Here is an 11,315-nt window from a genome sequence, read left to right as displayed (position 1 = left end):
TATTTTTTTTGAAAAATTTTTTTAAATAAAAACCCTTTTTATAAAAAAAAAAAAAAAAAAAAAAAAAAAAAAAAAAAAAAAAAAAAAAAAAAATATGAAAGTAAAAGATATCTTAATATATATATATATATATATATATTTTATTCTTTTCGACAAAAAATACTTAAATTATAAAAAAATATATTCCAATTAATCAATAACTCATAAAAATTTCCTACATATAAAACAATTTATGCTTAGAATATTATTTTATTTTCCTTATATATATGATGGAAAAAGAAGTACAGTGCCAAACTGAGGAAGATAACTTATATGAACAAATAAATGTCCCTGAAAAAATAAATGACTTATTAGTAGAATATACAAAAAACATTATATTACATAATCCTAGTAAAGGATGTGAAAATGAAAAGGACAGTAAAATGAAAATATATGAATGGTCAAGAGATTATTTTAAAAAAAAATTATTAGAAGATAATACAACAAATAATATTATTTCTTATAAAAATATACAAGTTGATAATATAGATAATTCATATAATAGTAGTTCTATAAAGAACAAGATAGAAAAAGAAATGGAACGAATAAACTTTAAAATATAAAAAATAAAAAATGAAAACTTTAATATTTTTTTTTCAATTGTGTGAATATAATACAAAAATGACAGTGTCCATTTTTTTTTCATTAAAAAAAAAAAAAAAAAAAAAAAAAATTTAATGTATCACAATATTATTTTTAATCTTAACAAAATAACTTTTAATAATATACAAAAAAAAAAAAAAAATTATTAATACTACTAAAAAGTGCAGTTCGGTGCTGTTTCTATATTTGATTTAATTCATCTTAATAATTTGATTTATTAACATAATATACATATAAATATATATATATATATATATATATATATATAATTCCAATTATGTATTATATATAATTATACACAAATTATGATATATATATTTTTGCCCCTTTTAATCTTTATGTTAAGGGTAAGGCATCTTTTATCACATAATACCTATTAGGTGATAGAAAATTTTTTAATTCAGCACGTGTTACCCAAGCTACATCTTGTATATCTTGATTCATTAAGACATTCCATGTTGTATTTTGTTTTATGTAATGAGCCCTATAATAAAAAATTTTTCTTCCTATAATTTCGTTTTCTATAAGTGGAGTTTTAAATTTCCTTTTTTCATAGTTACAAGGTGAATAACCTATAAAAAATGGTAATGTATTACATTTTAATTGTTGCATACATAAATATTGTAAATTTTGTCTGATTGAATAATTTTTTTTAAAATCCATAATTGGGAACATCCATTTATTTAAGTGTTTATATTTCACCAATAAATATAAAAAATCATTTGGTTTTCTTTTTATATTTTTATAATCATATTCATTAATATTTTCATCCTTTTTATTTTTCTTATCTTTTTCATGAATTTTTTTTTTTTCCTCTTTTTTTTTAAATATATCTTGTATACCTTCTAAAGAAAATAATTTTTCTAAATTTTCATCCTCCATAGATAATTCATTTATAGATTCCATATTGTTCACCTTATTATCTCTTATATTATCAAATTTATTTTGTGTATTATTATTATTATTATTATATGTATTGTCATTCTTATGCTCATTTTGTTCATCCAATTCATCCCTTTCATTACTATCATCATCATTATTATTATCTTTCTCTTTTTGTTTTTCATTTAAATTACTTAAATTATATTTCATATGAAAAAATTCTTCATTTACATCTAAATTGTTATTCGTTTTAATTAACCATTCATCTTTAAAATTCTGAAAATCTTCTTCAAATTTTTCCTGAACATAATTTATAGGAAATCTATCTATACATAAAGACACTTGTATTTTATATTTCTCATGGACAACTATTAATTTTTTCCCATCTTCTATATTTATTTTTGTTAACATATCATCCTCATTATTTTCATTATATTCATTATTTTGATATATTTCATGTTCTTTTTTATTAACAAAAATACTATAATTTTTTATATTTCTATATAATACATTATTCAGAGTTAATATTTTTTGTGATATTCTTTTTTCTATAAGCCATTTAACCATTTCTCAAATTTTATTCCTTTATTCTTTCTTTTTATTATTATTATTTTTTTCATTCTTATTTTGTACATATAATAATATGTGTTTTTTCATTATAAACCGACTTACAAAAAAAAAAAAAAAATAAATAATATATATATATATATATATATATATATATATATATATAACAGAAGAAAATAAGTTCCAAATATAAATATAATTATATAATATATTTCTTCACATATTTTTCCAAATATATATATTTTACTTCTAAAAAAAAAAAAAATAAATGAACAGGAAATTCTTTATATTTTTATGTTTTATATATATTTCTCTTTGAATACCTAATATTATATTGTAACCTAATTTTTCAGCTGTGCTTCATATATGTAATATTATATACAAACATATTAAAAATTAAGTTGTAAATAATTATAATAATGTGAAATCCTTTTAAATATACATTATAACCTATTTAAAATGATGTATAAAAAAATGTGTAATAATAATTTATTTTATATTTTAAATGAATAAAAATATATATATATATATATATATATATCTTTATTTTTTATTATTTCAAAAAAATAAAGAAATCAAATTGAACACATTTATATAATTATATAAGGCATATTTTATTAAGTTGACATCATTTATAATGAGAAGAATCATCTAGAATATTAAACTTTTATGAAGCATTAATATTATATTTGTAGTTTATTTGGGTGTAGAATGTTATTATTTAAAAGGGCGAAAAAAAAAAAAAAAAAACACACATATATATATATATATATTTGAAAGTATTTAATTTTTTATATTAAAATAAAATTATTTATCCATATAGTTCAGTTTATATATATACACATTAAATTTTATAAATTTTATTTTTTCATATGTTGGTTTAAATTCGGGACGTACTATAAAAACATATCAAGTTACAAAAATATATTAACAATTTATTATTATTTAAGTATTTCCTTAAACGTCTTTTCACTTTTATTATATGTATTATAGGTATACGTTTGTTAATTTCATAATAACGTATAAATTTATAAATACATAAAATGTTATCTATAATAGTACATGTAAGTTATATAAATATGAAAAATTATTATTATAATAAATCTCATCAACATACATTAAAGAAGGGTAAAAAAAAAAAAAAAAAAATACACAAATAAATATATACATATATATATATATATATATATATATATATATGTTAATATATTTATTCATTTATATATACATTTATATGTTTATTCAATTTGGACAACTTTCATTAAGTTGGTACCTCCAGATACTTCTTCTTTAATTCCGTGAATAGCAATAACACTATCACCAACTTTTGCCATATTTCTTTGTTTTGCAATTTCAATAGCATTTCTTATAACAATATCAGTTCCTTGGAATGAACCTACTTTAATGCATGTAACACCTCTGTGTACGTTCAAACATCTAACAGTTGAATCAGATGCACTAAGAGCTAAGATGGTACAACTTGGCTTATATTTGGCAATTAATCTTGCAGTATAACCTGTTTCTGTTAAAGCTATAATTAAAGATGCTTGAATAGATTCTGCAGTTTCTACAGCTGATCTAGCTACAGCTTCTTGTACACTAATTGGTGTTTCAATTGCATTTACCAATGATTGATATAATAATTTATAATCAATACATGCTTCAGCTTCTAAACATATTTTGGACATAATGGTTACAGCTTCAACTGGAAATTTACCACCTGCAGTTTCTCCTGAAAGCATAACACAATCAGTACCATCTAAAACAGCATTAGCTACATCTGTAACTTCTGCTCTTGTTGGTCTTGGGTTCTTCGTCATGGATTCTAACATTTGAGTGGCTGTGATAATTGGTTTACCTTGTAAATTACATCTATAAATGGAAGAAAAAAAAATTAGGACATAAATTTAGGAATAAATAAATATAAAAAAACAAATACAAACATATACATGAATAAACATATACATGAATAAACATATATATATATATATATATATATATATATATGTGCACATTTTTGAGGTAGGTGATATATGTTATCTTAATTTAACACTAAATGATTTTGATACATGTGATGTATAAATATAAAAACAAAATACTTCACACATAATCAATCAGTTGACTATAATAAGATAAAAAAACGAAGGACTTGAACAGAACGTTCAAAATCACAATAATTTCATTTTTTTTTAGTATATGCATCATAGGTGATTGTATAAAATCATTTTCTAATTTTATGCATTATATTTGATGCAAAGGGGCAAGGAACCAATAGCTGATGCGGTGTATCAACTTATTAGATAAACGGAATAGGACAAAAAGGAGAAATATAAATGTACAAACTGGTTGCACATATATATATGTATATATACATATATATATATATTTTTATTTTATTTATTTTCTTACTTTGATATCATCAATTTTTGGGCCAAGAAGACCTTTTCTGGAGAAATTTCCATTCCTAAATCTCCTCTTGCAATCATAATACCATCAGATTCAGCTAAGATTTTATCGAAGTGAATAATACCTTCAATATTTTCAATTTTGGGAATAATCTTGATATGTCTTCCTCTTGGTCCTAATAAGTTTCTAATTAAACGGACATCATCGGCTGATTGAATAAATGAGGCAGCAATAAAATTACAACCCATTGGTATAGCAAAATTTAGTATATCATTTTTATCCTTTTCACTAATAATTGGTAAATCAACCTTAACGTTTGGTAAATTCATATTTTTCCTTTCACCAATAACTGCTGAATTTAATACTTCTGTAATAACATGATCATCATGTGTTTCTAAAACTTTACAACTTACTGATCCGTCAGCTATTAATATAATATTTCCTGGCTTAACACTTTGTGGTAATTTCTTATATGAACATGCTATACAAGTTTCATCACCTAAGAATTCATAATCCGTTACTAATTTTAATTTACTACCTTCTTTTAAATGAACTTCTTTATTTTTTAAAAACCCTGTCCTGATTTCTGGTCCTTTAGTATCTAACAACATTCCCAATAAGCAGTTGGGCCTCAATTCTTGAGCTTTTAAAACGTTGTTAAACATTTCCTTGTGATCTTCATGGCTACCGTGAGAAAAGTTAAAACGGCAAATATCCATACCTACAAAAAAAAAAAAAAAAAAAAAAAAATTAGTTTATATTTATATGTGAATATAAAAAAGGTTTTAACATACAAGGATGAAAGATATATATGATAATATATATAAACCTCTACGTATTATAAAAACATACACATATATAAATAAATATATATATATATATATATTATAATATCTTGATATTGTGACTGTTTCACACTACAATCAATTACCTGCATCAATTAATTTAACAAGAGTTTCAACAGATTTACATGCTGGACCTAAGGTACATACAATGTGTGTTTTCTTAGAACGTAAGTTCACATTATTGGGTTCTAAAATTTGTCTCAAGGTTATGTTAGCAGCACTTTGCATACTGGCACCTGCGGCGGAGTTTTTGTACTTAAATGAACTCATTTTTTTTAAATATGTAAATATTAAAATATTTTATTTTAAAAATTGTTATAGTAATAATATAAGAAAGGAAAAAAAAAAAAAAAAAAAAAGGATAATCAGAATCTAAAATATTATTATTTATTAAAATATACTTTTTGTTTTGTTTTATATTTTTTTTAACTATATTTTATTTTATATATAATAATATATATATATTATATATATACCCTAATAAATTTTATAATATATATATATATATATATATAATATAATTTAATATATTTATAAAAATATTATTTATGATTATTATTGTTTTATTATTAAATTTTTTTTTTTTTTTTTTTTTTTGTGTTTCCTTTTAAGAATATTTAAAATTTTATTATTTTATATATTTTTTGATAAAATTTGTAGCTTCTTTTATATATATATTACTTCTATATAATAATAATAATAATTCGTTCTCTTCTTTTTTATTTTTTTTTTTTTATTTATTAAAATATGATAAACAGGATACAAAATACATAATATTATAAAGCTATAAGAAATAAATATATAAAAAATAAAATAATTATCTAAAAGAAGGGATATATACAAAAATTATTATTTTAAAAGAGATACCATTTAAAAAAAAATAATAAAGAATATTATATGTACTATATATATATTATATATATATACATACATTATTAAAATTACTTTTTCCGTTTTTACTTTTTTTTATTTTTCCTATTTTTTTAAATGCAAATATCAATATAAATAACAATCTGTAAAATGAATTATCATTATATAAATATATATATAATGTATACACGCATAGGTTTATATTATATATATATAAGATTTATTTTTAAAAATTATAGAAAAATCAATATATAATTTATATATGTAATTGGAATATATATTTTTTTAAATAAATAATTTTACAAATAAGTTAAAATATAAAACGCCAAAAGCAAAGAAAAAAAAAAAAAAGGCAAAAAGAAAAAGAAAAAGAAAAGGGGTGATTCAATATATTATTTATATATTATATATATATATATATATATATTATATATATTTGAAAGATTATATATTTTTTTTATCTTTGCAAAAATATATAGGAATGATGAGTTCTTAGGTGTATATGAAAATAAAAAAATATATTATATATTATGTATATAAAATATGTCATTCGGATATAATATTTATACATACATATATAAATGCTATTAATTTTTTCACTGGTATTTTATAATATGTACAGAAATATTAAAAATATATATATATATTTGACATAGGTTTCCAAAAATATATATATTTATATATATATATATATGTATTAATTTTTTTATATAATATAATCTTATTAACTTTGTTTAATATATAAAAATAAAATATTTATCTCATAAACAAAATATAAAATAATATTTCATAAAATAAATTGTGAATATCTAGTAATACAAAGACGTATATAAAGTATATTCTGTTCACTAGAGATAATATGAATTTTTTAAAATAAAATAAATATATTATACGTATTTATAAAATATATTATATTATATATATAATATATAATTTTGATATAATGTGTATAATATGTTTTTATGAAATATATATATAATATACAGTATATTTTTTTTTCTCTTATTTTTTTTTTGAGGGATATAATTTATTATATATAATAATATGTGATTATTGGATTTATTTATTAAAAGCTCTATTTTATAAATTAATAAAATTCACGGGTGTATAATATATTGAGGATTTAAAAATTGAGCTAAATAAAAATATAAATATATATATATATATATATATATATATATTTTTGGATATAATTATTTTTCAATATAAACTTAATACACATAATGTAATATTATATAAACACACATATATTTATATAAATATATCTTCAATTAAGGTTAAAAAAAAAACATATAACATATTATGTTCTTAAAATTAACATAAGTAAAAAAAATTTTCAGTCCATGGGTGTAAACTTTTTCTTTTTTTTTTTAAATCTGTAAGATGTTTATGTTGTATATATATAAGATATTATTTTATTTGGTATAAATTTTTTCAAAAAAATATATACTCCTAATTATTTATCATGTATTTGTAAATTTTTTTTTTTTTTTTTTTCTTATAATTAAAAACCATGCAATTAGGTGAACAAAATTGTTATTTATTGATTGATTTATTTACTTATTATTTTTATTTTTTTTTTTTTCTATCTGTTACACATGAAATGCTATGTATTAATAGGGCATATAATATTTATGTAACATTTTAAAATGAAAAGGTATTATACATTAATAGTTATTTCTTCTTATATTACAGCGGTAAAAGCATTATTATTCCACAAAATAATATATATATATATATATATATATATATATATATGTGTAAATATATAATAGGTTATTAAATTATGATAGATAATAAAATTATATCAAACCATTCATGCATATGAAGGATATATATTTATTTGTAAAACATTTTATGTACAAATATTAACATATTCAAATATTAAAAAAATGTAAAAATATATACAAAAACGTAACAGTTCATAACTGTAACACATGAAAAAAAAAAAAAAAAAAATTAATAATAAAAATAATATATATATGTATATATATATATATTTTTGTATAATTTATTAAAAATGAATTTTTCTTTATAAGACAACCATCTGTTACCTAATATAATTCTTAAATATTATATAATTAAAAATATAAACATATAAACATATATTCTTTTTAACTTTCACGTCTTAGTATACTATGTTGTTTTCCTTGAGAGAGGCCTCTACTAATTTTACAAGGCTTTCAATATTTTCTCCTGCACTTGTAAATCCAGAATAATGAACAAATGTAAGACCAGGAATTTTTGAAACGGTTTGTAATTGTTCATCTTTTAAACCTCTAAAACTAGCTGGAAATGGTAATCTTAAAACGAATGGTTCATTTTTCTTAGATATAGCTGTACATCTAAAATTATTATATCTATCCGAATATATACAATATAAAATTTCGTCTTGTATATTTAATTCTTGTTCTAGATCATATAAATGTTCGGAATAAGGACAATATTTTTGTAAATATATAACCCTACCTGATTTATGAAAATTAAAACGATTTAATATAGATTCATGTACAATACTTTTTGCCATATACCATACATCTGAATAATATGTTACAAAGTGTACAAATTCCTGTTTAACAATTTTTGCAGCTTCCATAAAACGTTCATTTTCATCTACGTCATCTTCTAAAAAAGTAGGATTAAATCTATTAACCCTACATTGTATTGTAGTATTTATTTGATATTTTGGTTGACCTTCATATTGATTTATACCATTATCTACAGCATCCACTGATTCTATAAATGAGGTATATAACTTTTCATATAGTACATTTATTTTTTCTTCATCAGTTATAGAAAAACCTTTTCTTAATACTTCTCTTCCATAATGTTTATATATTAAACCAGCACTGCTTAAACGTATTGTATGTTTATCATCTAAGGTTCCTTCAAATTCTTTTTGATGATGATCATATCTTTTATTCTCATGGTCATATACACCACCTACATCTACTACAATATCACAAGTATCTAATTTTGTTTGATCACGTGTTCTTATTATTTTTGCATCTTTATATTCTGGTAGAAATTTTAACATAACCGTAGCCAATATTTCATCAGTATGAAATCGTCCAGAATGCGTACCTATAACTTTGTTCATAGTGGAATATAAAAAAAATGATGAATATATAAGATTTTTTAAACTTAAGATATTTTTTCTATATTTTCTTGCTCTCAATGATTTATTTGTAAAAGTATTTCTTGAAAATAAGGCATTATTATTAAAATGTCCTATAAATGTTTTCATCAAAATAGGAATATACTAAAAAGTAAAAATATTTATATTCTTTACCACAAAATAATAAATTAACTTACGTTATATGTACGTGGTAAGGATAAGGAACATCTATATATAAAATATATTAATAATTGTTATTATATATATATATATATATATTATATAAATATTATATTTTTTTTATTTTCTTTTTTAAAAACCCTATAAAATATATATTAAAGAATATTTTATAAAAAAAAAAGTGGATTCATTTATTAAATATATTTTTTACATATATATATAATATATATATATATAAATGTATATATATTATAATGCATTTTATTAATTTATTAATTATTATTTATTTTTGTACATTTTTATATATTTAGAGAAAATGTACTTTTTTTATTTTTTCATAAAAAATTATACCTAGATGGTAACATGCAATAAGAAATGAAATATGTATTAGATATATATATATATAATATAAATTACAAATATTAATTAATATATATACATATAATATTTATATATTATATATATATATATATATTTATTTATTTATATTTATAGAATGTATATACCACCCACATATATTTTACATAACATATAAGAATTATATAATTCTATTTTTTTTTCTTTTTTTTTATATGAACTTTTTAAAAAAATTATTCCAAATAGGCCTATAGGAATGTCTTATTAAAATGTCAATAATTTTTTTCTACCTACCATAAAATATAAATTAGGTTGCTCAACTAAATATATATATATATATATATATATATATATATATACTTATTATTATATAAAATATCTTTTTATTTTACAATTTATACTTAAATAAATCAAACAAGAAAAGTATATATATATGTGCATAATTTCAAAATATTAGTAATAATACACTATTAAATTATTCAAATGTATATTTGTTGTATACATATCTGGATATTTATATTGAACATATATATAGTTACAAAAAAAATACAACGTTAATCATAATATATATATATATATATATATATATATATATTTGTTTACTCATTTTATTTTAATATATAGTAATAAGAAGAAAATTCAAAATATTACACTTTTAAAAGCATGTTAAAATATATCTTCCTTGGTATTGGAGGATCAGTAAGTGGATGGATGTTAAGAGATGTAATTGTACAGCTAGCTAAAAATATAAATAGTGATAATGCATTGTTAATAAATAAATTTGTTTGTAGTAAAGATGATTTTTATAATAGTACTTTCAGTGATTTGAAATATTGCTTTGATTCATTAGAATTGAAACCAGGTTTTAATAATTATAATATATATTTAAGAGAAGATGATTATTTTTTAGAAACATTATATATGGAGAAATGGACTAGTGTTCATAATATGAATGAATATATAAATAGTGATGAAAATAAAAAGAAATTACATGATCTGAAGAATAAAAATATTTTTTTTTCTCCAACATTATTTGTATTGATAAAAAATTATAGTGGGTCTTCTACACCAGAATATTTGAGGGCATTTCAAGATTGATAAATAAAGAAATATATGTAACTTTAAATAAATAACTATATATATGTATATGTATACATATATACGTGCATTACATTTATTATTTTATTTATTTTTTAAAATTTTATTTTTTTTTGTGGTATCATAGTATATGCATTTGTATACACACAGATGTATATATTTATTTTTATGGTACATTTGTTGTATTAACGTATTTAAAATATTAATAGACCCTAAACTTTTATAATGTAAAAATAAAAAAGTATATGCATATTTATATATATAATATATGATCCGTTACAAGAATGATGTGTTATATTTTATGATATTGAAAAATATGTGATATGCTTGTAAGAAAAAAAAAAAAAAAA

The 11,315-nt window shown here is 19.1% G+C and overlaps 5 protein-coding genes and 1 non-coding gene across 6 annotated transcripts; 2 read left to right on the top strand and 4 right to left on the bottom strand.

The window, feature by feature from the left end:
• Positions 1–269: 269 nt before the first annotated feature.
• Positions 270–602, top strand: PGSY75_0627000 (hypothetical protein; the record flags this gene model as incomplete). Its single annotated transcript, XM_018784850.1, has 1 exon — positions 270–602. One exon carries the CDS (start codon positions 270–272, stop codon positions 600–602), a length of 333 nt encoding a protein of 110 aa, XP_018642904.1.
• A 376-nt stretch (positions 603–978) lies between these two features.
• PGSY75_0626900 (putative mitochondrial ribosomal protein L46 precursor) lies at positions 979–2,091 on the bottom strand (the record flags this gene model as incomplete). Its single annotated transcript, XM_018784849.1, has 1 exon — positions 979–2,091. One exon carries the CDS (start codon positions 2,089–2,091, stop codon positions 979–981), a length of 1,113 nt encoding a protein of 370 aa, XP_018642903.1.
• A 1,238-nt stretch (positions 2,092–3,329) lies between these two features.
• Positions 3,330–5,612, bottom strand: PGSY75_0626800 (pyruvate kinase; the record flags this gene model as incomplete). The annotated part of the gene is made up of 3 exons (XM_018784848.1): positions 3,330–3,963; positions 4,501–5,218; positions 5,429–5,612. The coding sequence occupies 3 exons, from the start codon at positions 5,610–5,612 to the stop codon at positions 3,330–3,332; spliced, it is 1,536 nt and encodes a 511-aa protein (XP_018642902.1).
• Positions 4,123–4,349, bottom strand: PGSY75_0626840. Its single transcript, XR_001974516.1, has one exon. It is a non-coding gene; the product is annotated as a small nucleolar RNA snoR35 (small nucleolar RNA).
• A 2,728-nt stretch (positions 5,613–8,340) lies between the features above and the next one.
• Positions 8,341–9,459, bottom strand: PGSY75_0626700 (conserved protein, unknown function; the record flags this gene model as incomplete). Its single annotated transcript, XM_018784847.1, has 1 exon — positions 8,341–9,459. One exon carries the CDS (start codon positions 9,457–9,459, stop codon positions 8,341–8,343), a length of 1,119 nt encoding a protein of 372 aa, XP_018642901.1.
• Positions 9,460–10,530: 1,071 nt separating this feature from the next.
• PGSY75_0626600 (hypothetical protein) lies at positions 10,531–10,965 on the top strand (the record flags this gene model as incomplete). The annotated part of the gene is made up of 1 exon (XM_018784846.1): positions 10,531–10,965. The coding sequence occupies one exon, from the start codon at positions 10,531–10,533 to the stop codon at positions 10,963–10,965; it is 435 nt and encodes a 144-aa protein (XP_018642900.1).
• Positions 10,966–11,315: the final 350 nt, after the last annotated feature.

The sequence above is a fragment of the Plasmodium gaboni genome, chromosome 6 (genome assembly GCF_001602025.1).
Source record: "Plasmodium gaboni strain SY75 chromosome 6, whole genome shotgun sequence".
Lineage (NCBI taxonomy): Eukaryota > Apicomplexa > Aconoidasida > Haemosporida > Plasmodiidae > Plasmodium > Plasmodium gaboni.
Note: the sequence above shows the minus strand (reverse complement) of the source record. Positions and strands in the feature narration are given on the sequence as shown.